Source organism: Felis catus, chromosome B3 (genome assembly GCF_018350175.1).
Source record: "Felis catus isolate Fca126 chromosome B3, F.catus_Fca126_mat1.0, whole genome shotgun sequence".
NCBI classification, from domain to species: Eukaryota; Metazoa; Chordata; class Mammalia; order Carnivora; family Felidae; genus Felis; species Felis catus.
Window position 1 is genome coordinate 60,811,300 of NC_058373.1, and position 25,892 is coordinate 60,837,191.

General features: G+C 39.6%; 1 protein-coding gene across 5 annotated transcripts in view; it reads right to left on the reverse strand.

Annotated features, from left to right (window-relative positions):
* Positions 1 to 25,892, reverse strand: part of GANC (glucosidase alpha, neutral C) — a 76,239-nt gene that overhangs the window by 10,524 nt on the left and 39,823 nt on the right. For all 5 annotated transcript variants that reach the window (XM_019832626.3, XM_019832625.3, XM_019832624.3 and 2 more), the window contains 9 exons: positions 20,464 to 20,699; positions 17,175 to 17,301; positions 16,163 to 16,242; positions 14,035 to 14,178; positions 12,882 to 12,978; positions 8,230 to 8,331; positions 6,699 to 6,942; positions 4,979 to 5,043; positions 3,019 to 3,095 (listed from right to left, as the gene is read on the reverse strand). In XM_019832626.3, coding sequence (XP_019688185.2) covers positions 3,019 to 3,095; positions 4,979 to 5,043; positions 6,699 to 6,942; positions 8,230 to 8,331; positions 12,882 to 12,978; positions 14,035 to 14,178; positions 16,163 to 16,242; positions 17,175 to 17,301; positions 20,464 to 20,699 — 1,172 coding nt within the window. The remainder of the gene's footprint in view (positions 1 to 3,018; positions 3,096 to 4,978; positions 5,044 to 6,698; positions 6,943 to 8,229; positions 8,332 to 12,881; positions 12,979 to 14,034; positions 14,179 to 16,162; positions 16,243 to 17,174; positions 17,302 to 20,463; positions 20,700 to 25,892) is intronic.

Consider the following 25,892-nt stretch of genomic DNA (forward strand, 5'->3'; position numbering starts at 1 on the left):
TCTGTCACCGTCCTGCTGTGAATGTGAGAGGGCTGTGACTTGACCATCCTCAGCTACAGGGAACTCTTAATTCAACTGGATCAAACCCACCTTGTCTCTATGTATTATCCTTGGCTGGATTCAATTTGCTAATGTTTTGTCAAGGATTTCTGCATCTGTGTTTATGAGGGATATTGTCTTAGCTTTCTTTTCTTATAATGTCTTTCTTTGGCAAATTCCAGTACCTTTAGATAAAGAGTAGTGGGAGTGAAAGGTAAAACAAAACAAAACAAAACAAAAAAACCCCCCAAAAAACTGGCTTAAATAAGATTTTGGAATTACCTGTCATTTCCGGAACTAATTAGAATAAGGGGTATAGAGTATGTGCTCTGGTAATATATACAAACTCCCCAGCCTAGGAAGGGTAAACTGGTATAAAGTACCATGTAGATCAGACCTAGTGCTCAGTCACCAAGCTCCTCACTAAGTACTTACTAAAAGCCTTCTACCCATCAGATACCCATCTAGGTGCTGAGGATATAGAGTGAACATAACAGATGAAAATCACCGCCCTTAAGAAGCTAACATTCTAATGGGAGAGAAAGATAATAAACAAAACATGTAAGTAAATATCTAGTATGTTAAAGGTGGCAGGTTCTGTGGGAAAAATGAAGGATGAAGACAGGCTGGACAGTACCAGGGGCAGTGGGAGTGATCTGTAATCTTAACTAGGTGGTCAGAGAAGGCCTCACTGAGAAAAAGCTATTTGAGCAAAGACTTTAAGTAGAGGGAATGGGCCATCTAGAAATATGAGGAAAAGTGACAACAAGGGACGTTAGGTAGCCCCCTTGCACAGTGCGATGTTATACTAGCTGACCGATGAGGTCAAGGGCTTGGCTCTCCTATCCAGGGTCTGTGAAGATGTAATGGGAGAAACAGTCATAGAACACTCTGGGAAATGACGTTGAAGGAATATGTTACACAGTCACAACGATGTGCTTGCAATGATGATAGATCATTAAGAACATGTTTTATTAGTTAAAAAATTAATAAAAAAATTAATTCGTGGCTAAGTCATGAGGGAACGAGTTCCTCTTAACAGGAGGCTGTTGCTTTATTTTTTTTTTATTATTTTTTTTAACGTTTATTTAAACGTTAAACGTTAACGTTTATTTAAACGAGACAGAGCATGAACAGGGGAGGGTCAGAGAGAGAGGGAGACACAGAATCTGAAACAGGCTCCAGGCTCTGATCTGTCAGCACAGAGCTGGACGCGGGGCTCGAACTCACGGACTGTGAGATCATGACCTGAGCCGAAGTCGGATGCTCAACCGACTGAGCCACCCAGGGGCCCCGAGGCTGTTGCTTTATTAAAATCGAATTGCAAAACTCTCGGCAGAAGTGCTTGGCAGAACAATTTATTTAGCTGTTGTTGTTTACTCAGGGGAACCTCTGTAAAGAGCCCTCATCTTCAGAACTGCAAATTACTGGAGAAACCAAGAGGAAAGAACATAATTCATGAACATTCTGGAGAAGAGCCAGGGTATTGCCATATCAATAATGACAAACATAGTGGGCTGAATGGTGGCCCCTCAAAAAGGTGTACGTACTTCCTAATCCCTAGGAGTGAATATTCCTTCCTGTGGTAATACATTTGATTTTGGGAGTAGGAGATTATCTGGGATTATCCAGGTGGGTCCTAAATGTCATCTCAAGGGTCCTCATATGACAGACAGAAGAGGAGACACAGTCGCACAGAGGAGAAGGTGCCGTGACGATGGTGGCATATATTAAGTGATGTGCTGTGTCTACAAAGCTAGGAACCACAAGAACTGCAGGCAGCCACCAGAAATGAGGAGAGATTCATGGAATAGATTCTCCTTCAGGACCTCCAGGAGGAACCAACCCTGCTGACACCTTGGTGTGGGGCTTCAAGCCTTCAGAACTGGGAGAGAATAAATTTTTGCTATGTTAAGCCACCAGATTTGTGGTAATTTGTTACAGCGGCCTCAGGAAACGAATACAGCAACCCCACAGGTAAAGCTGGATGGAGAGAGAATGCCAGTGCTGGATGTTTCATGGTATTGCCTCACTGGCACTCGACAGTACTGAGCACTAAGCATGGCCCAGCTCAGCTACCTCACCACAAGCCTTGACAGTCCAGGAATATGTTGACATGGATGTCTCACATCAGTTTGGTAACCTTCACACCTCCTCCCCCTGGCTGCAAAGGTCTCTGGCAATGTTCCAGTGTTCAAGGACTCTCTCCAGGATTTGTCTCCTCTTTGCTCTCCATTCCATACCTTCTTTACCTGGTCTGGTGCCCCAAGTTTCTGCCCTGCCTCTTCTCCTGGCCCCTTTGCACCACCCATGGTCTGTCTCTGGAGGGTGTTGCTGTTACTGCTTGTGGATCTCTGCTCTGCATCCCATGGGCTAATCCCACCTCTTCCTGTGTCCTGCCTTGGTTCAGTGCCCTGGGCTCCAGAAGTCCAGGGTGGTATTTTATACAGTGATAATAATCAAAGACAATAACTAATAAAAGAACTGGGAGGCTGGGGGGGGGGGAGGCACAAAGGAAGTCACCATTGTTACTTTTTACCCACTTTGGCAAGTGCCTGGAGACAGCTTTTAGTACCAAAAACTTAGGATTTAGATAGGGCCAGAACCAATGAGCAAAGTCTCTTCTTACTTATGTTTCCCCCCAGACACTCATACCTCTTAGTAGACTGAAGATTTCTTCCTACTCAAAGCCTCCATGTGTTAACAAGGAGTCACTTACACAAGTCAAAGCGTGAAGGTAAAGAACTTTCTGATCCTCCCCGGTGTTGTCACCTATTCATCTTTCTCCCCACTCTTTCGTTATGTTTCTTGACCTCTGAGGTCACGATTTACAAGAATCTTCAGTTGCTATAGACATTTGGGCTGTCTTCCCAACTGCATGATGCAGAAATCTGTGTCCGAACAGGGGCTAATTCATCAGAGTGAAGGGAGAAGATATGAGACATGTAAGATATGTGGCTGTTTCTCATTTATTCTTACCTCATTTGATCCTGGCAGAAACACACTGACTGTGGTGGCTTTTGGTTCTGTGACTGGATGAACCAATAAAGCACTTCCTGAAAAACAGAGAAGAAATAAAGTTGAACATCATTCTAAGAAGTCTGAAAACATCCTTCTCCTCTGCGTGCTTTTGTCGTTGTAGAGACCACTCAACTATGAACCTGGTGAAAGTAGAGACCTTGGTGAATTGAACCAATGATTCATCAGAGAGATGCACTTTGGAGAGGGGACCAGTGCTCAAATCGGGGACTGTATTCTTAATTATCACTAATCTATTTATGGCATATTAGGGTAATAGAGAGGGACCCTGCCACAGTCCATCACAGTCTCCTGTGCACAGCTGCTCGTATGCCAGGAGTCTGGAGGAGCTACTGCACTTCTCCGAGTGCGTCACTGTTTGCTGTAAGTGACTTTGAAAACGGTGCGCCTACAACTGTTATCCAGAACTGTGGTCAGCATGGATAGGAGTGTATCAGTGGGGCAGTGGGCAGTTATTATTAGGAAGGCTGGAATTCTCTTAAAGGCAACCTGGATTATTAATTTTGTTTTGACCATGGCCCCATATGTATATAAATTTGATCCATTTATGAATTCACTCTTTAATTCTACAAATATTTATTGAGTTCCGGGTGAGTGCCAGGCATTATGCTAGGCTCTGGAGATACAGTGGCAAATAAGACAGACAATATGCCTATCCTCATGGAGTCTGCAGTCAGTAAAGACGGTTATTAAACAAATAATTACAAATTAGAGTTGGGACAAAAACCAAAAAGGCAAAAGCACAAAACGGAATGAAAGTTATGTAATAAGAGGGACTGACGGGGCGCCTGGGTGGCTTGGTCGGTTAAGCGTCTGACTTCGGCTCAGGTCATGATCTCGCGGTCCGTGAGTTTGAGCCCCGCGTCGGGCTCTGTGCTGACTGCTCAGAGCCTGGAGCCTGTTTCAGATTCTGTGTCTCCCTCTCTCTCTGACCCTCCCCTGTTCATGCTCTGTCTCTCTCTGTCTCAAGGATAAACGTTAAAAAAAAAAAAAAATTAAAAAAAAATGGCAGCTCTTAGTTTTTAAAAAAAAAAAAAAAAGAAGAAGAGGGACTGACTTTGACTGAATTTAGGTGTAATTGGGTATTAGAAGCAATTCTGGTCAGGGAAATGTTCTCCAAGGAAGTAGCTATTTAAACTGAGACCTAAGAATGGAGAGAGAGCGTGAAGCTTTTTGTGTTTTAGGATTTCCACTCCTTAGAAACAGGATTCACCTTTTGGGCAATTCTCTGTTGAGCATGGTTTCTTGAGTCCTATTTCCAAGATGATAAATGTCCCTATTGTGGATTTGGTGGCCAAACCTTGTTAAAGAAGAGGCCAACAACATCAACAACCCTATTTTGCATATGAAGTAAGCCCTCTGAGTCTGGTCTACTGTTTTCTACTTCCATTCCCTATAGTGGTGTCATAAAGCTTATAAGTGGACCAGAACAAGAACCTGAAATTGCATCCACAAATAGAATGGATTTATATGAAGTTAACAATATGAGGAGTGCAACATGACCACAGAATAGAGCTATCTTTCCATTAATACACTAAAAATCTTTTTTTTTTTAAATCTTTATTTATTTTTGAGAGAGAGAGAGACAGAGTGCGAGTGGGGGAGGAACAGAGAGAGGGAGACACAGAATCTGAAGCAGGCTCCAGGCTCTGAGCTGTCAGCACGGAACCCTACGTGCGGCTCGAACTCACAAACCATGAGATCACGACCCGAGCTGAAGTCAGACGCCCAACCGACTAAGCCACCCAGGCGCCCCAATACACTAAAAATCTTAATGACAGAATTACTTTTTATTTTTTGGCTGTCTTGAGATTAGTGATTTTTTTTAGTGCTCTTATACTAGGAAATATAACAAAAACATAATTATAATATATTTATCATAGTGATAAGAACTGCTCACCTAGCATGTATTCATCTTCCACACCGAAAGTGTTTAATTCCTCTGGGAACTCTATCCATAGAGGCCTGGGGAAAGAAAAAAAAAAATTCTTACCTCAACATTACTAAATGTTTTATTACTATTAAATCACTTATATTTTCAGTTTTATAACTACTCAAAGGAAATTGGAAAAAGCCAGAGTCAAGACTCTTTTCATATGATTTAAGATTTTATGAGCAATTGCTAGGATTACTATGTATTGTTCTAATGTGAAAGACCTATCTACTCACTGGAACGTTCCAATGAAAGATTGAGAATTCTGGTAAGTACAATTTTTCCTTCCGATTGTTGAGCACTGACTACTCTGAAGGCAGAATCAGAGCTTTGGGCAAGTGCAAATGCCCAACACATTCAGTGTGGAACAAATTAAATGTGTGTAAAACCGTATTTTTATGATGATATAAAATCTGTGCCATGTTTTCACACTGTCACTGCCTTTCATGCATCCTTAATTATTACCTATATTAAATGAAAAGAACTGGTTTTACTTGTTTTCATGCTGGCAACATTTTTGGAGGGTTGAGAAACAGCTGTGTGGTTTTCTTTTTTTATTATCCTTTTACACAACTATCTAGGAGGCCTTTGGGCTTATAAAGATAAAATCTTCAACATCTGTGTATCTGGATATCGGCTTAATGGTTCTAATGCTTTTTTCAACCTCATGAGTAAAGGATATTTTTTTAGTAAGATAAATTTATTTATTTATTTAAAAAAAATTTTTTTTCCAACATTTATTTATTTTTTTTTGGGACAGAGAGAGACAGAACATGAACGGGGGAGGGGCAGAGAGAGAGGGAGACACAGAATCTGAAACAGGCTCCAGGCTCTGAGCCATCAGCCCAGAGCCTGACGCGGGGCTCGAACTCACAGACCGCGAGATCGTGACCTGGCTGAAGTCGGACGCTCAACCGACTGCGCCACCCAGGCGCCCCAAGATAAATTTATTTTTAGTTTATTCACTAGCCTTTGTAATAACAGATCCTTTTCCTACTGAATAGTAACAAAGCAGTAGTCTTTCCTTCTGGCTGATGTCTAGCATTACCAGGGAAACTTCTAACAAATACAGATCCTGAGATCTACCCAAGGTATGGGTATGGGTATGGCCTTGAAATCTATAGTTTTAAAAAGCTCCCCCCCAGGTGATTCTGATCTGAGCCAGGTTTAGGAAGTGCTGATCTGGAAGCCTTGGCGTACTATGTGTGTCTCTGTATCATTCTGTAACCTAGAAAGTAGGTTTTTCACATCTTGCCTCCAAAATAGAATCAGAATATAATTTATACGCCAGGAAAAAATGTTCACCTCCAACTTGGAATGGTTTAGCCCTAAGAGTAAGACAGACTCCAAGACCAGCAGAGTAAGTTGTTCTTCATGAGAGGATGCTTGTGGTTTAAACCATGAATTGTTATAGTCACTTCCTTTTTTCTTTGAAAAAAAAATCTCTATTTCTGTCTTCTAGCAAATATTAACACTTGAGTTACAAAGTAGCAGGGGATCTGGCTTTTCTTTGACCTCAACTCCTTGACCCTGCTCACAGTGGGTGCTCAATAATCTGATTGACAGCTGATTAAACACATGGCTTTTCTCTTGAAATCACTGTGTAATTACTGAGTTCCCCAATGGCTAGGGGATTTTTCTGGTGTAGATTGGGTGCTGGGGCCCCCAACTGGTGAAGCCTATTTACCTCATGACGGGTTCGGCAGCCACGTGTGCCCGGTAGAACAGAGAATACCAATAGGGCAGGAGGGTGTAACGCTGTCTGATGGCTTCTCGGATGAGCCGGGTGTGTTCCTCCCCAAAGAGCCATGGCTCCCGCCGCTTGGTGTTCATGGTAGCGTGGCCCCGGAAGAAGGGCTGGTAGGCTCCGGCCTGGTACCAACGCACTAGCAGCTCTGCTTCTGGATTCCCAATGAAGCCACCTACGTCAGCTGGTTAGGCAAAGAAAGGCCAAGTGAGGCAACCGGTCTTCTAACAAATACTGCACACCGGTAAAATGAGGGCTTGAAGACGGACGGGATAAGTGTGCTGTACGTACACTCAAAATGCCAGGATAAAACTGTGGCCTGAAATTAGGGAGCACGTATTTAAAAACTCAGCCTGTTTGGGGAGCTGACAATATTCTCTTCGAATACTCTTTTCTTGTCCAAAGGTCAGAGGTTTTGCCGCAAGATTAACGTTTCTGTTATGCTCCCAAACCCAGAAATTGCAAAATGTCGACCTGTCTCAATAAGTATGTTCAGGGCCGGGGTAGGAGGTTGGCAACTGATTTCCTTTTGAGAGCAACAGCTGAAAGCAAGATAAAAATTACTGAACTAAAAAACAGACAATCAGAATTAGAGACTTAGGGAGAATGTGATGCTTGGTCCTTAAGGAGGATACATATTTCTTGTCTGTGGACCAATACCATAAGAAACACATCTGTTAAAATGTGTGTGACATTAAGTTGCTTCTATTTCTACAGAAAACAAGGAGCAGCTGGAACTAGTCTTGCCGAGCACCTTCCATACTGGGATTTCTCATCCGCAGACAATTACTAGGATTTAGGGAAAGCAACCCATCAGGGAATCGTATTTTAACTAAATTTATCTTTCCCAAGAGCATATCTTTTTTTTTTTTAAACAGTTAAAATATGTCGCACAATTTTAAACCTGCTGAGTAAAAAAGGATTTCTGTAAGGCTTGTCTCTGATTTGCTAAATTCTTTGTACTTCTCTCCATTTTTCTCACTTTGATGAAAAGGTATGTTTCAGAAAAACTCAGTTATCAAGAGCATCTAAGGAGGAATCAGAGAAAGAGGGAAAAAAGCACTCGGGCTCTCTGATGACTTAAAAAAAATTTTTTTTAATGTTTACTTATTTTTGAGAGAGAGAGAGAGAGAGAGAGCACGAGCAGGGGCAGAGAAGGCTCCAGTCTCCATGTTCTCGCTGACGCAGGGCTCAAGCTCACGAACTGTGAGATCATGACCTGAGCTGAAGTTGGATGCTTAACCAGCTGAGCCACCCAGGCACTCTGGGCTCTCTGATGACTTTATTTCATGTCCTCACTTCAGACGAGACACAAACAGCTTGGAAGTATCCCTTCAATTTCCTCATTTTCTTTTTTCCACAGTTATTCCTCCCAAAGCAGCTAATGAGAAGGCATTTGTGACCAGCTTGGATGGAGAAACACCCTAGTTTTTTATTTTCTCTCACTTCAAGCTTGTGGATATCATCATACCTCCACAAAAAGGGATCCCAGTAATGCTGAGGGTGAGTAACATAGGGATAGAAATTTTCAGGTAGCTCCATTCTGCCGTGTTGTCGCCTGTCCACACAGCACCTTTGATCACCAGTAACAAGGTATCAAAAAAAAAAAAATCACAAATCAGCTCATGCACTCAATTTCATAGATTCTTTATTTGAAATAGACAAATTAATATAAAGGAAAACATTTCTTTCTTACCTTAAAATACACAAAATCTGGTTTCTACAACGAAAATATATTGATTTTCTAATGTGAAAAAGTTCTTAAAATCCACAAAACATTTTGTAAAAATATTCTGAAATTGCACTTATTTTTGAAGTATAACTCAAGTCTGATTTTAGGAGAAACATTAAAAAAATCATCTTTACTGAAATATAATTTGCATATAATAAATGTACCTATTTTAAGTGAAGGGTCTGAGCTCAAAAACCTGTAACTGTCACCACAAGCAGGGTACAGAAACAGTGTAAATGATCACTGGGCTTCTTTGCAGTCAATAACCTTCCACTTTACCTAACGATCTGATTTCTTTATCTTCTCTAGAATTTTATATAAATGGAAACATATACTATTTTGTGTTCTAGCTTTTTTCACTCAGCATAATGTTATAGTTTATTCCTTTTTATTTGCTGAATAGTTTTGTACAGTATGGATCTATCACAAGTTTAGCCACTCATCTATTGATGGACATTTGGATTCTTTGCAAGTTTTGGCTATTGTGAATGAAGCCGCTATAAACATTTGTGTCCCAATCACATGACATATGTTTTCATTTCTCTTGGGTAGCTATCTGGGAGTGGAATTGCTAGGTCTGTGTTCAGTGTATGTTGCATACTTTAAGAAAACTTCGAACCGTTTGGCATAGTGGTTGTACTACTTTTACGTTATTAATACATGACAATTTCAGTTGCTCTACATTCTTGGCAACACTTGGTAGTGTGTCTTTTATTTTTTTATTTTTTTTATTTTTTTTAACATTTTATTTATTTTTGAGACAGGGAGAGACAGAGCATGAACGGGGGAGGGTCAGAGAGAGGGAGACACAGAATCTGAAACAGGCTCCAGGCTCTGAGCTGTCAGCACAGAGCCCGACGCGGGGCTCGAACTCACAGACCATGAGATCATGACCTGAGCTGAAGTCGGCCGCTTAACCGACTGAGCCACCCAGGCGCCCCAAGTAGTGTGTCTTTTAAAAAATTTTTTAATTAGAATTGTTTTAAAATTAATTTATTTAGAGAGACAGGGAGAGTGAGTGGGGGAGGAGCAGAGAGAGGGAGAGAGAGAGAGACAGAGACAGAGAGAATCCAAAGCAGACTACACTCTCAGTGTGGAGCCGACGTGGGTCTCCAACTAAAAAACCACGAGATCATGGCCCCAGTCGAAAACAGGAGTTGAACGTTTAACTGAGGCACCCAGGTGCCCTGGTAATGTGTCTTTTTAATTACAGCTACTGTAATGGATGTGTAGTGGTGTCTCTCTGTGGTTTTAATTTGTATTTCTCTAAAGACTAATGATTTTGAGCACCTTTTCATGTATTTATGGATCATTTATATGTTTTCTTTTGTAAAGTGTCTATTCAAATCTTTTGCTATTTTTAAAAGTACATGTCTTTTTATTATTGATTGATTAAAAAAATTTTTTTTAATGTTTATTTATTTTTGAGAGAGAAAGAGAGAGCACGAGCAGGGGAGGGGCAGAGAGAGAGGGAGACACAGAATCCGACGCAGGCTCCAGGCTCTGAGCTGTCAGCACAGAGCCCAATGTGGGGCTCGAACTCACAAACTGTGAGATCATGAACTGAAGTCGAAGCTTAACCTACTAAACCACCCAGGCATCTCTGACTTTCATTTTCTTAATATCTTTGAAAGGGTAGAAGTTTTCAATTTTGATAAAGTCCAACTTAGCATTTTTTTCCTTCTATAGCTCATGCTTTCTGTGTTCCATCCAAGAAATCTTGTTTACCTCAAAGTCACAAAGAGTTTTTATGTTTCCTTTTAGAAGTTTTTGTTTTATCTTTTATAGTTAAGGTCTACATTCCATTTTGAATTACTTTTTGTGTATGGTAAGAGGTAAGGGTCAAGGTTCTTTCCTTCCCCCACCTCCATACCCAGTGTTGTGACACCATTTATTGAAAAACTCCTCTTTCCATTGAATTGCCTTGGCAACTCTGTTCCTATTTAATTAATTAATCATATGGGTGTTGGACTCTTTCTGGATTCTTTATTCCGTTCCATTGATTTTTATGCCTATTCCTACACCCCCTCTCAAAAAAGCCACTCTATAATTTAAGAGGAGTGGTGCAGACTGTATAAGGGAGGCATAATAACAGTAGCAAGGACAATAGTTAACATTTATCAAGGTCTGATGGAGGCAGGTGATACTATTTGGCTTGTAGTAGCTCCCTGAATCATCACAACATTATCAGGTAAACACTAGTTAACTTCATTTTACAGATGAAGGAAATATGGCCAACAGTGGATTAAAATACATAGTTACTAAGTGATAGAGGCAGGATTTGAGCCCAGGGACTCTAAAGCCACTGCTCTTGATCACTGTATAGTTGATAAGACATTGTGAAGATAAATTATATACCACTAAAGAGATTCACACAAGAAAAAAAAAATCTTACTTTACTAAATCTAAATTAGTCCTGAGGCATTTTTGTCTATCTTCTATCAAAATAGTTCTGGAAGCTATTTTTGTTTTAATCTTCCACAGAAATTTTAGGTTGTCCTAAGGCCAGTGAAGAAAAATATTTTCAAGGGACTGCTTTTTTTTTTTTTTTTTTTTAAGGTACTCTAGTAATTTCTCCTTGACTTCAAATGAGACAAAATGATTGTGAAATCAACATGGTGGCATTCTGGTCAAGAGAGAAAGTTCCTGTAAGCATGCAGATATTTTCATGTGTCATATGGTTGTTTAGTCAGAAGCGAGCTCTGGCTATTGGTCTAAGCAGAAAACTTAACACAGTAGTGTTCTCGTTAATGCCTCACTTGCTACACTTTGGGGAGGGCCGATAGTTTCACAGAGTACTGAAGACTAGGCAGTAGGCTGATATTTAAGAGATTAGAGATTACTTAGTATTCATATCTTTTATCTTTTTTAACTGCTACTTATTAGTATTTTCATTTTCATATTAGTATTTTCATAAAATTTACTTTTTAGGGGCACCTGGGAGGCTCAGTCGGTTAAGCGTCTGACTTTGGCTCAGGTCATGATCTTGCAGTCTGAGAGTTTGAAGCCCGAGTTGGGCTCTATGCTGATAGCTCAAAGTCTGGAATCTGCTTTGGATTCTGTCTCCCTCTCTCTCTGCTCTTCCCCTGCTTGGGCTCTGTCTGTCTGTCTCTCTCTCTAAAAAATAAAATCCACATTAAGAAATTTAAAAAAAATACTTGACTTAAAAAAATGTTTGTTTATTTTGATAGAGAGCATGCATGCGAGTGGGGAAGGGGCAGGGTGAGAGGGAGAGAGAGAATCCCAAGAGGAAGAGAGAATCTGTCAGCTCAGAACCTGATGCGGGGCTTGAACTCATGAGCTGTGCTATCATGACCTGAGCCAAAACCAAAAATGGGACGCTCAACCAACTGAGCCAACTAGGCACCCCAATACTTGACATTTTTTAGTGATTAAAAATGATTCTTGTAGAGAATTTGGAAAATAGAGATAGGTAAAAAGAAGAAAATTTAAAAATCACTCATAATCACCAAGATACTAAACTTATTGATTTAGATTGCTATCTCTATTTTTTAAACAAAATTGTGATAATATACTGTAACAACATTTAAACATTCTGGTGCCCCCCCCCCCTTATCATGATGTCACAAACATTTGCTCATGCAATTAAGAGGTACTATTTTAAATAGCCTTACGATAGTCTATCATGTGGATATATCATGTTTTATAAGTATTCCCTTATTTGGATTTTCTTTCTTTTTCTGTTTCAAGGACTAACGCTATGGTGAGCATCTATGTACATGAATCTTTGCCTGAGATAACAATATTGTGGCCTTTTCCAGAGTACCACAGGGGCTGGTTTTCAGGGCTGGCGGAGGAGGCCTAATAATGTGTATGATACAGTAAAGGCTGGACTCTTCAGACTAGAACCTAAGCTCTTAGTTATTTATGCAAGGCCAGGGGACTTAAAATAGCCTTCCTGCTGGAAGGTGGTTAAGTTGAATTAGATCTGCATTAGCTAGTAAACTGAATCCAGTTATAGATGACCCTGACCACAAGCAACAGCCAGGTCTATTTTAAGCCATATTACTAAGTAGAACAGGTGGTTGAAGGAATGTGTAAGAAGTAGATTTCCCCTGGTTTAGATAAATCAAATAGACAGAATCAGAGATGACCATCCCAGCAAACTGAGATACTCTGAAGTCATTCTCCCAGCATCTAAGTGGCCGTTTCTTCAGTGGGAAACAAGTAACTAAACTTTATTAAAATTGAGGTACTTTGTGTCACAGGACAAAAGGCATACTTCCGGGAACGTCACTTGCTACAATCCTAGGCCTGCCGAAGGGCCACTGGAAAAAAAGGCATCAACACAGTAGCACCATATACCATACAAAAAAAAAAAAGTTTGCAAATTTATGTTTTTAAGTCTGATCATATGAGCCATGCCTTACCATACTTTTGTGATCCAGCAAAGAAAGAACGTGTAAGAACAAAGGGTCTCTCCTTTCCTTTAGATCGCTGTATCAGTCCTTCTGCAGTAGCCATTTGCTACAAAGGCAAAGGAGAAAACTTTCAAAGGGATGATTAGATTAGAGCATTGTGCAAACATCCTAATAAGCTATTAGACATGCAAAAGTAAATAGGTGGGGATATAAAATGGAAAATATTAAAATAAATCTATCAAATAATTTTCATAATGCAATGAAACTACTCTAAATTCCCATATTAAGAGTGGAAGATTTTCTTTGATTAAAATAGCAATGGAATAATAGTAAATAATAAGCTAGAATTATTCAGTGCTTACTATTGTTAGGCATTTTATAAGATTTTCTCTTATAATCTACAGAACACCCTCTGAGACAGAGCATTTTCAATGATGGAAAAAAATGAGATTCAAAGAGGTTGTTAAGTGACTGGCCCTGGCCAACATAAGAAAATTCTCTAAAGTAGTTTGCAGTTATAGCAAGAGGCTTTTAAAGAAGTAAACACATAATCTGAACTGTGCTATATATAGACAGCAACTCCCACTAGAAAATACCAATTGATGGGAGAGCCATAGGAACACAGGATGAAAACAAAAACTACGGATATCAGTAGGGGCAAATAACTGACATACGTTTTGGATGTGATTGGCAAATGGAAGACAATTCTACCACCTTCTAATGAAAAGGCTAAGTAGTTAATTAAGGCTTTCTGCATTTAAAGACTTACTGAAATTGTATATCTATGTTCTAAATCTTGTTCCCCTGGTATGAATATAAGATTTGTGAAATTTCAAAACATTTGTTTTAATTGCCTTTGTTTATGTATTTACACATTGCCTACCCTACTTCAAAAAAAAGTCTTTAAGTATTCAATGTCATTTACTAATGACTCCTGCCAAAGAAGATGTTTCTATGTTATCATTAATCTCATATATCTATAATTCATCAAGTTTATTATAGAAAGAAAAGATGCAAAGGGAGAAATAGTAAGTCCTTTATTGGCTACAACTTGATAAGACCCACAAAGAGAAATGAACAATATAATATGGCTATTACAAATGACTTTCAACCCAAAAGTCAGGGCATTTGGGTCCAGGTGACTTCTCTATGGCTGTCTTACCTGATAAAAACCATAGATGTTGTGAAGTTCCCTGTGCTCCCAATTGCCATGATGAATGGCATTCTTCTGCATGGTTAGCTCTGGTCCTCTAAAGACAGAGGGCTCATTCATGTCGTTCCATATGTAGAGGATGTCAGTAGATCCCTAAGAAGTAAATTTCTTCCTCAGCCATGATAATACTCCTATAGTGATGATGTTAATATGATAGCCACCCTATTCCTCTTTCATACTCTATTTAATTTATTATTTATTATGTTTATTATCTATGCTCTGTCTTCTGTTCCAATGCTACAATAAATGGTCCACAAGGTGGGGAATTTTATCAGTCTTGCTCATAAACACCTGGAACAGTACCTGAACCACAGAAGGTTCCCAATAAGTATTTGCTGATAAATGAAAGAATACTGTGCTGTATTGTATATGAAATACTGCCCAGCAAGTACACTTCAAGACCTACCCTGGAGAACCCCTATAGGAAAGGTTGTGTGAGTGTTCACGGTTAGGTCCTATAACATCCATTATCTGCTGCAACCTTTTTTTAAAAAGTAAGCTCCATGCCCAGCATGGAGCCCAATGCAGGGCTCAAACTCATGACCCTGAGATCAAGACCTGAGCCGAGATCAAGAGTCAGACACTTAACTGACTGAGCCATCCAGGCACCCCAAAAACTCTTAACTAAGGGCATTTATAGCTGTCCATGATAAGATTCTGCCTTCCCTCTAATACTCTGCAAGATTTGAAAGGTAAAATACCTGTTTGGTAGCATGGTCTAGAGTTTGTGTTCTGCATAGAATTGTTCAGTTTTGGGTGGGAAGGGGCTTTTGAGTCATCTAGTCACCATGGTGTTGAAATCCCTTTTATAGAATCCTGGTCTCTCAGCATTAGACTCATAGCTACAATGACAGGGAGTCCTTCAGGCAGCTCATTCCATTGTTTTCTAAATGTCCTGCTCCTTGTAACATCCAGGCCCTGTAAAAGCCCAAATGTTCATCGACTGATGAATGGATAAAGAAGAGTTCAGGAAAACAGAACTTAGTGATTCATCACTTAACATATAACACCCAGGGCTCATCCCAACAAGTTCTATTTTCCTGAAATCATTATTACACTATATGTAAACTAACTTGAATTTAAATTGAAAAAAAAAAAAAAGAAACTAGAGTTTAGTGGTTAAGACTTGGGCTTGGGAGACAAACAGACGGGAGTTCAAATCTTAGGTCTACCACTTACTAAGATGAGCGAACTTAGTGGGGTTTTAAACTTGTCCATATGTCAGTTTCCTCATCTGTGGGATTAGAGTTCATTATAGTTTCAACCTCAGAGGTTACTCTGAAGATGAAATGGTAAAATGTACATAAAGTGCTTAGCACAGTGCTTGGCACACAGCAATACTCTATACTAAACATCATTATTATGTGGGTTGAAAACTGTTTTCTAGAAGTGGCCTCTCCAGTTCTTTCTTATAGTTTTTGATACATTTCTTTTTTTATATATTTTATATGTATTTATAATATTTTAAGAATTGATTTATTATTACACCTCTTTAAAAATTTGAATTCTTATCACACCTTTTGTTTTTGTAATGTTTGTTTATTTTCAAGAGAGAGAAAGAGACAGCATGAGCGAGGAGGGGCAGAGAGAGAGGGGGACAGAGGATCCAAAGTGGGCTCTGCGTGACAGCAGTGAGCCTGATGTGGGGCTCAAACTCACGAACCACGAGATCATGACCTGAGCAGAAGTCGGACGCTTAACTGACCGAGCCACCCAGGCGCCCCTATAATTTGCAAGATAGTCTCACATATATCATCATCATCTTTAAATAAGCTATAGAATATTGTTTTATGTAAAATTTATATAGTAATTTTAACATATAATATTATTAAGTACTTTGATATGTCACAGAGTCTATTACAATGGAAGTAGAAATCACAGCTTCTGTGCACTTGGTAATCTATATGGCACCTGTCCTGGCACCATCAAAGTCTGTAATGTGGTTGCCTTCCTTGCATTTTCATCCCAGGATTACTTATCAAGAGCTACTCAATGAAGCACTCTATCTATTCAATCATGTTTTTCCTTCTTTCATCCTCCCAAGTCACTAGGAAAGAGCAAAAGAATAAAAACAAACCTGATAGGCAGAGAAAGTGAAAAGACTTGAATACCACTCTCTGACCTTGGGATTGGTGAAATCCAGGTAAGAGGAGAGACCTGTAGAGGCAGAAGAGTAGACAGACTGTGAGAAACAGTGGTCCTCATGGTTAGATATGTTGTAGAGAAGATGTCAAAGTTGGGTAATCACTGGGCACCCTAAATGTAAGGTAGTTGATACAGAGGTGCAGTCTGTCAAGAAGTGCACGAACGCATTGCTGGACTCCAATGATAATCTGGACTAGACTTTCCAACCGGAGAGGCCCAGGGGAATGCCAATGAACAAGCATCCAGACGGAGCCTGTCCCTCACTGATGGCCCAGGATAGCCCAAGTAATCATGGCAAATAATCTGGAGTGACCCTTCTGTTCTTAAAGAGAACAAAGAAGTGTTCATGAGTGGTATAAGGGTGGGCAGGGGGAGGCGGGGGGAAGGATGCATGGGGTTTCTCTGCAGTACTTGGATTTGTGATGGAGTGCCAGGAGAGGATAGAGTGGTGATTCCTTTTTGTCCTCGAGGTTCTACCAAGGCTTTAAATTAATACCTTCTGAAATAAAGCATCCAGAATTGCTGGAGGCAGCTGAGGTCACTCATGGGAGTCTGAGAAGTCAAAACTATGGGCTAACAAGGCAAAAAAGATTGACAGGGAAAGACTATAGGCCACTTGTTCTTTTTATTTCTCCTCTGCTTTTCTCATCCCTTGGCTTTTTACTTTCATTTGCTTAGAGTACTATTAAGGCTTCCCTGTTTTGTTTTGTTTTGTTTTGTTTTGTTTTTTTCATTCATTCATTGACTGAGAAATGTATACAGAGGACACTGTACCAGATGTTATGGAAGATACAAAAGGATCTTTTGATACAAAAGAAAACTTTCTTAAAGGTGCTTACGCTGTGGCAAAAGACATCCATAAGAAATGAGGGTGATGGCCACGCAATCTTTATTAACTGGGACTAAACAAGTGGAAATAATAAGTATATAAAGTGCTATCTTACCAGGCCAGCATACCCCTTCAAAGTCTCCTCCTTCGTGATTCCTCACAAAGAAGCCCTGTTCTTTGGCCTCAGCATACACTGAGTAGTCAGGATCAATCTTGATGTGGGGGTCACTGATGACCACAAGCTGTCAGGACACAGAGGTTTGACGAGCTCATCAGTTTCACAGGAGTTATATGTTGGTTTTTATACTTTTCATCAAAGTTTTGGGGTTCAAATTTTACTCAGAAATAACTATTAGTATTGAAATATTTAAGATACTGGTAAAACCCAGTAACTTTTCATGCTTATGGAAATATAATTAGTATCAAAACTAGGCCAGTGCTCTTCCATAATTACAGCTTCCCAACCAATACGTGTTCTCAAAATAGCAGTTACTAAGCTTCTGTCTGAGGTGCTGGGTGCTATACATAGAGGATTAAGTCGTCCCTGCTCCCTAGACATCTAGAAGTTAACATTGACAAAAGCAAACATTAAAGAAAACAAGAGAATAGCGTGTTAAAAACAAAAAAGCCCAAACCCAATGGTACAGGTATAGTTAGGAAGGAGATTTGAGAAGAGCTGTCATCACAACTCCGTGTCTCTAGGATCTCTCTACCTTTCTAATACCATCACCTCCTACTCCAGGGCATCAAAACCCTTTATTTGTCTAGGACAACCTTGTCACCACCCTTCCTCAAATCTATTCAAATCTATTCTGCAAACTGAAGTTTAATTTTCCACTGCTCAAAAACTTTAAAACACTTTTAATTGTAGTAAAATACACATAACATAAAATTTACCATCTTAACCAATTTTAAGGGTACAAGCACATACACAGAGTTGTGCAATGTCCAGAACTCTTTCCGTCTTGTAAAACTGAAACTCCATACCCATTAAAAACAACGAATTCCCTCCTCTGTCCAGCCTTGGGCAACTGCCATTATTCTTTCCGTCTCTATGATTTTGACTGCTGTAGGTATTACAGATTGATGAAATCATACAGTATTCATCTTTTTTTTGTGACTGCCTTATATCACTTGGCATTGTGTCTGCAAGGTTCATCCATGTTGTAGCTTGTGTTGTAGCTTCTTTTTTAAGGCCGAATAATATTCCATTGTATGTATTTACCACATTTTGTTTACCCAGTCATCTGCTGATGGACACTTGGATTGCTTCCACTTTCAGTTATTGTGAATAGTGCTGATATGAATATGGGCATATAAATTTCTGCTCAAGTACCTGCTTTCAATTCCTTTGAGTATATACCCATAAGTGGGTTTCCTGGATCATATGGTAATTGTATTTTTAACTTTTTGAGGAATTGCCAAACTGTTTTCTGTAGTGGTTGCAACACTTTACATTTATTTTCCACTATCAGTGTTTCTATTTCTGTATCTCCTTACTTGCTACTTTCTGTTTTTTCATAGTAGCCATCCTAACGATATGAAGCAGTATCTCATTGTGGTTCTGTTTGCATTTTCCTAATGACTGGTGATGTTAAGCATCTTTTCATGTGCTTGTTGACTATTTGTATATCTTTGAAGAAATGTCTACTAAGTCCTTTTTCCAATTTTTAATTGGGTTGTTTGTTTTTTGTTTGTTGAGTGGTAGGTGTTCTTCACATATTCTTCATACTAACCTCTTATTCAAAACCTTTTAATGTCTCCAAATGTATACAAAGCAGCCTACAATAAGGTCAGATTCCCTACTACTTAAACCTTGCACATGCCTTTTCTTGCACATGGTTTTCTTGCCAAACCAACCTGCGTACTGTTTTCCAAACACCACTGGGTGCTTCAGCCTCTGGCTGCACTGCTTCCTCCCCTTTTCTCAGCTAGTTAGAGAGTCATCCTTCAGGGCTCATCTAAAATGCACAAAGCCCAGCTTGAATCTAGCTGGATGCAATCTTCTCTCTCTCTTAGTCCCCTCCTGACCTTGATCTTTCTTTGGCTGTTACATTATTGCCCTACATTGCGGTTGTTGTATACTTGTCTCACTGCAACTCACTGCAAGACCCCCAGGAGCTCATCTTTGCATTCCCTTCATCTGTAGCACGGTATTTTGAACATCTGATGGCTTCAATAAATAGTTGCTTAGAATAACATGGGTTCTGGAGTCAGGCAAATCAGAGTTCAGATTCTTGCCCTACTACTTATTTATTATGTGCCTTTGTGCAAAATACAAAACTAAGCCTCAGTTTCTTCACCTGAAAAATGGGCTAACAAGATCTACCTCATAATTTTGTGATGACTGGATAGAATACTGTGTTCTATCAAATTCTGTGGCCAATAGTAAGTGCTTGCCAAATGGTAGCTATTTATTAACTTGGAAATTAGGAGTTAATATGATTGGCTGTGGTCACCTGTGAAAGGCCTGGGGCTCAAAGGAATGGATTGAAAAGACAACTTTAATCTCAAGGAGAGGGACTGCAGGGATCCATTTATATGAAACATCTAGGGTTCTCCCCCTTTTCCTCTCTGAATTTTTTCCTCTCCCTCCTTCTATTCATTATTGCTGTTACCACCACCACACCTGTATTACATACTTTCCAGTGTCTTTTTTCCCCTCTCCATTTTCTATTTTAGTTCTTCCTTTGGCCAGATTGATAGGTGGAGTCCATCAGGGAAGCATGCAGAAAAAATGGTATGATGAAGAATATGACTCCATTTTTGATGGACTGTTAAGAGCTTTCTAGCCCCACCACTCCCCCTTACCCTTCTGCCCACATCTGACAAAGAAAGCCCTAATGCTCCCTCCTTGGGTGCCAGCAGGAAGTTCAAACCACACAAGCCCTGAGCATGCATAGGAATCCTTACCCCAGTCCAAACCTCCAAGCACCACAAAAGCTGAGATGTCTCCATTCCCAGCTCTCTCAAGACATGTTAAGAGCAGCCTGGGAGCCAGCCCTGCTCCCCCAAGAATGCCTATGTGACTAATCAACCTTTCCAGACCCTCTTGGTGTCAATGTGATGTCCCCAATCTCGAGATTGATGTTGACATCAGAACCAAATCATGCTTTTGGGGTATCTATCAAATCACTACAGGATGGCCACAACAAATGAGACTGAATTCTAGGCCCCTTTGTCCTGCAGGGACCTCGACACCTAAGGCAGGGACGGATGGTGTGACCATCTTTCCATCATTGCTTTCCTGTTGTCACAGTTAGAATTACATTTGAAGGTACTATTTCCATGGCCATTTTTTATCAGATGGCTCTCCTCCACTAATGTGCCAATGCAAGTTTTAAATAATAAAAAAAAAAAAATGCTTTGCAATGAAAAGATTTCAAAGCGTCAGCTTCTTTTACCTTACGTTTTTTGTTTCTGAGCAGCTCTTGCATCCTTTTGGGATTTGGGAATCTTTTCTTGTCCCAGGTGAAGTACCTTTTGCCCTCGGTATGCTCTATGTCCAGCCACATGACATCATAAGGAATGTCATGCTCATCAAATCCTGCATCCACTGCTTTTACATCCTGCTCATCCTCATAGTTCCAGCGGCACTGATGGTACCCCAGAGAGAAGAGAGGGGGCATGGCTTGAGCGCCTGAAAGTGGAAGATGACAACTGAGCCAGCTACCATCACAATGATAATTACACATTTGATAAACATGTCCTGAATGTCTACAGGGTCTAAGCACTGAGCTTGGTACTTAGAATATCAAGGAGAAGAGAGCACCGTCTTCACCCTCAAGAAAGTGATAATTTGGCTGATAAGGCAGGTATGTAAATTAACTGTTCTGCTTAGAGGTGTAACTGCTATGTTAAAGGTATCAGCCTAGTATTATGGGAATACAGAGGAGTTAATACTGCCTGCAGTAAAATGTGGAGACTTGAAAGGCTAGGGGCGCCTGGGTGGCTCAGTGAGTTGAATGCCCGACTCTGGCTCAGGTCATGATCTCATGGTTTGTGAGTTCGAACCCCGTGTCAGGCTCTGTGTTGACAGCACGGAGCCTGGAGCCTGCTTCAGATTTTGTGTCTCCCTCGCTCTCTGCCCCTCCCGTTTGCTCTCTGTCTCTCTCTCAAAAATAAATAAATGTTTAAAAAAAAAAAAAAAGGCTTCACAGAGGTAGTAACACTTGGTTTTGGGCCTTGAAGAGTAAGTAGGAGGAATCTACCAGAGAGAATGCATAGAACATTGAGGCACAGGGAATGGAAAAGACAAAGAGGCAGAGGAGTGCATGATAAGCTTAGGGAAAAATTAATAATCCAGGGTGGTTACATTGTGAGAGAGACCAGTAGAAGACGAAACTGGAGAGGGTCAGTTTGTAAGGGTCCCTGTAGTTCAGGCTAGGAATACTAAATCTTCTTATGGGAAGTCATCAAAAGTTTGGCAAGATGTGATCTTAGCATACCTATGTTTTAGAATAATTAGGGAGCAGTGTTGAGACTGACTAAAAGGGAAGGGGATTAAAGGCAGGAAAAACTATCAATTGCTATCAAAACATTTACTGATAACATGGCAGACTTCTGGTCAACCACTTGCATTTCTCTTTTCCCTCCTAAAGTCCCACTAAAATCAGAGTAAAGGAAAGAAAAAAAAAAAGAATAAAGCCACAAGAACAAAAAGAATGGGAGAGGAGTAATTTCAACAAAACTTTGGAAAGTGTGGGACAGAGGAGAGGTGGTAACTGTTGAGCAAAGTGAGGGAGGCTCTCACCAGAGTGTTTGAAAGGGGAATATGAGGAGAAGAGCTCATCTCTCTTCTCCGAAAACTCCTAGAGGGAAGATTCCCCCCCCACCTTCCACCCCCAATACTAGAGCGCTTTGAGGCAGAACCTTATTGAAAGCCTCCAAGATTAGAAGGATCCACATAAAGAAATAGAATGAGGGGCGCCTGGGTGGCTTAGTCGGTTAAGGGTCCCGACTTTGGTTCAGGTCATGATCTCGTGGTTCGTGAGTTCGAGCCCCGCATCGGGCTCTGTGCTGACAGCTCAGAGCCTGGAGCCTGCTTCAGATTCTGTGTCTCCCTCTCTCTCTGGCCCTTCCCCTCAAGCTCTGTCTCTCTATCTCTCAAAAATAAATAAACATTAAAAAAAATTAAAAAAAAAGAAATAGAATAAAAGGATTTCTGAGAAAACAGAGATAATACAAGGAACCAAAGTAAACATCAAAACATTATCTATCAGTATGTTCAGAGAGATGAAAAAATATACTGAAATAAGACTAGTTTAAGACACTGGAAATAAAGAACAATCAGAGGAAAAGAACGAGTATGAAGAAATTAGAAATATAGCATAAATGGAAGGCCTAGAAGATAAAATTGAGAAAACTTAGAAAATAAGGGAGATTATAAGATCTGTACAGTAGAAAGAGAAAAGGGAGGGGAAGAAATTATCAAAGGAATAATCCAAGACTGTTTACCAAAAGTGAAGGACACAATTCTAAAGACTGAAAGAGCTCACATTTAATACCCAGCACAATGATTATTTGAAAAAAAAAAAAAAAAAAAAGATTTATATTGTGGTGCCAGGGTGGTTCAGTCGGTTAAAGCATCTGAGTCTTGATTTCAGCTCAGGTCATGATCTCACGGTTAGTGAGTTCGAGCCCTGCACTGACATGAACAAAATTTTTAAAAAGATCTATATCAAGGCATTTTATTGTCAGTTTCCAGAATTTCAAAGTGTTAGAAATTTCAGAATATGTTTCAGAAGGAAAAGACAGATCATACACAAGGAAACAGAATTCAGAGTGATTTTGGAGCAAGAAGATGGAAGGAAATAGAGAAATATTTTTTTTATTAATTTATTTTCAAGTTAACATACAGTGTAGTCTTGGCTTCAGGAGTAGAACCCAGTGATTCCTGTCTTACATATGACACCCAGTGCTCATCCTGCAAAGTGCCCTCCTTAATATCTCTCACCCAGTTAACCTAGCCCCCTCCAGCAACCCCCAATTTATTCTCTATATTTGAGAGTCTTTTATGGTTTGCCTCCCTCCCTGTTTTTACCTTATTTTTCCTTCCCTTCCCCTATGTTCTTTTGTAGAGTTTTTCAAATTCCACATGTAAGTGAAATCATATTATATCTGTCTTTCTCTGACTTATTTCACTTAGCATAATACCCTCCAGTTCCATCCATGTTGTTGCAAATGGCAAGCTTTCATTCTTTTTCATCTCTGAATAGTATTCCATTATAAATATATACCACATCTTCTTGATCCATTCATCAGTTGATGGACATTTGGGCTCTTTCCATATTTTGGCTTTTGCTGATAGCACTGCTACAAACATTGGGGTTTATGTGCCCCTTTGAATCAGCATTTTTGTATCCTTTGGATAAATTCCTAGTAGTGCAATTTCTGGGTCATAGGGAGAATTATTTTCTTTTTTAAAAGAATATTTATTTTGAGAGAAAGAAAGTGTGTGCATGTGGGGGGTGGGGAAGAGAGGAGAGAGAGGATCCCAAGCAGACTCCATGCTGTTAGTGCGGGGTCTTGATCTCACAAACTGTGAGATCATGACCTGAGCCGAAATCAAAAGTCAGATGCTTAACCTACTAAGCCCCCCACCAAGAAATAATTTTCAATCTAGCCAAATTATCAAGAATGAAGGTAGAAAAGATGTTTTCATACCTGCATAGATGCAAAAAATGTACCTCACAGGCACTTTCTTAGGAAACTACCAGAAGATGCTACAAACAGAAACCAAAAACAATAAGGTAATAAACCACAAGAAAGAAAAACATGGAACCCAAGAGAAGGGGGATCAAACACCAGAAAATAGTAAGCAAAAGTCCTAGGATGACAGCTGTGCAGGGAGCCTGGAGAGCAACAACCTAGATGGGGGCAGGACAGAGAGAGCTGGGAGGGAAGGTTACAGAGAGAAAAGTGGGATGGGTAAATTATCTGACACCTTTGAGCATTTGAAAAGTATAAACGCTAAATATTGATTTAACTAAACATTATGATATAACAATATTGGGAGAGAAGAAGGGGGGATGTTGTTAAGTCCTCATCAGGAGTCAACAGGTAGTCTCTAAACTTAAAACTTGGATTTCTTTGAACACGGTGGCAGACCCACTGTTTTTGAAGCATCTTCCTATAAACCAGGCTTATTCTCCCCAATAACAATGTTGAAAAGGCCTATCGGTGGGCCTTGACAGTGCTTATTCCTATATGTGTGTCTTCCCATATCCATAAATTTTTGGTTGTTTGTCCCACCAAAGTTGGAATTAAATTCCTCTTCCCTTGAACATGGGTTGGACCCAGGAACTTTTAGCAAGAGAATGCATCAGAAGCGATGCTACATTTCTTTTATTTTTAACAGCTTTATTGAGATGTAACTCACATACCATACAACTGACCAAATGAAAGCATACAATTCAATTGGGGGGGGTTAATATATTACCATTTTACAAAAAATGGCAAAAGAGAACATAAAATTTGTCATTTTAACCATTTTAAAGTGTACAATTCAGTGGCATTAATTATATTCACAATGTAGTATAAACATTACCACTACCTCTTTCCAAAATTTTATATCACCCCAGACAGAAATTCGAACCATTAAGCCATAGCTTTCCAATACCCATCCCACCCTCCAGCGTCTGATAACTGCTAATCTACTTTTTGTCTTTATGAATTTGCCTATTGTAGGTACTTCATGTAAGTAGAATCATACAATATTTGTCCCTTTATGTCTGGCATATTTCATTTGAATAATGTTTTGAAGGTTCATCCATGCTGCAGCATGTATCTGAATGTCATCCCTTGTTACGTTAGTGAATGATATTCCATTTTATGTATTTAACACATTTTGTTTATCCATTCATCTTTGATGGGTACTTGTTTCCCTCTTTCGGCTATTGTGAATAGTGCTGCAATGATCATTGGCATACAAGTGTCCCTCCAAGTCCTTGCTTTCACTTATCTAGAGTGGAATTGCTGGGGATATATAAAGGATATACAGGGATATATATGTGTGTGTATATATATATATATATATATATATATATATATATATATATATATATATGAAGGATATTAGACAGTGTTCTGCAGAGGAATAGAACCAACAGGATGTGTATATGTATGTATATGTATGTATGTATATATATATATTTCTACACTTACAGAGTGAATGATTTTAAGAACTGGTTCATGTGATTGTGGGGGCTGGTAACTCTGAATTCCACGGGGCAAGCTGGCAGACCAAAGACCCAGGGAAGGTGCAGCTTACATATGAAGGCAGTCTGGAGACAGATTCCTTTCTCTTTAGAGAGCCTCAGTCCTTTTCTCTTAAGGTTTTCAACTGATTGGATGAAGGTTCACCCACGTTACTGAGAGTAATCTGCTTTAATCAAAGTCTATCAATGTAACTAATAGTACTGACAGGATAATCTCATCTAAAAAATAGCTTCATAGTGACATCTAGACTAGTGTTTAACCAGATATCTGGGTACTGTGACCTAGGCAAGTTGACATATTAAATGCTATGTTTAGCTCTTTGAAATGCCAGAATGTTTCCACAGCAGCTGAACCATTTTATGTTCCCAACAGCAGTGTATGAGGTTCCAGTTTCTTCACATCCTCACCAATACTTACTATTTTCTATTAAAAAAAAAATTAGCCATCATAGTGGGTATGGAGTAGGATCTCATTGTGGTTTTAATTTTCACTTTCCTAATGACTAATGATATTGAGAAACTTTTCATGTGCTTGTTAACCCATTTGTATATCTTTAGAGACTATCTATTCAAGTACTGTGCCCATTTTAGAACTGAATTATCTTTTTGTTGTA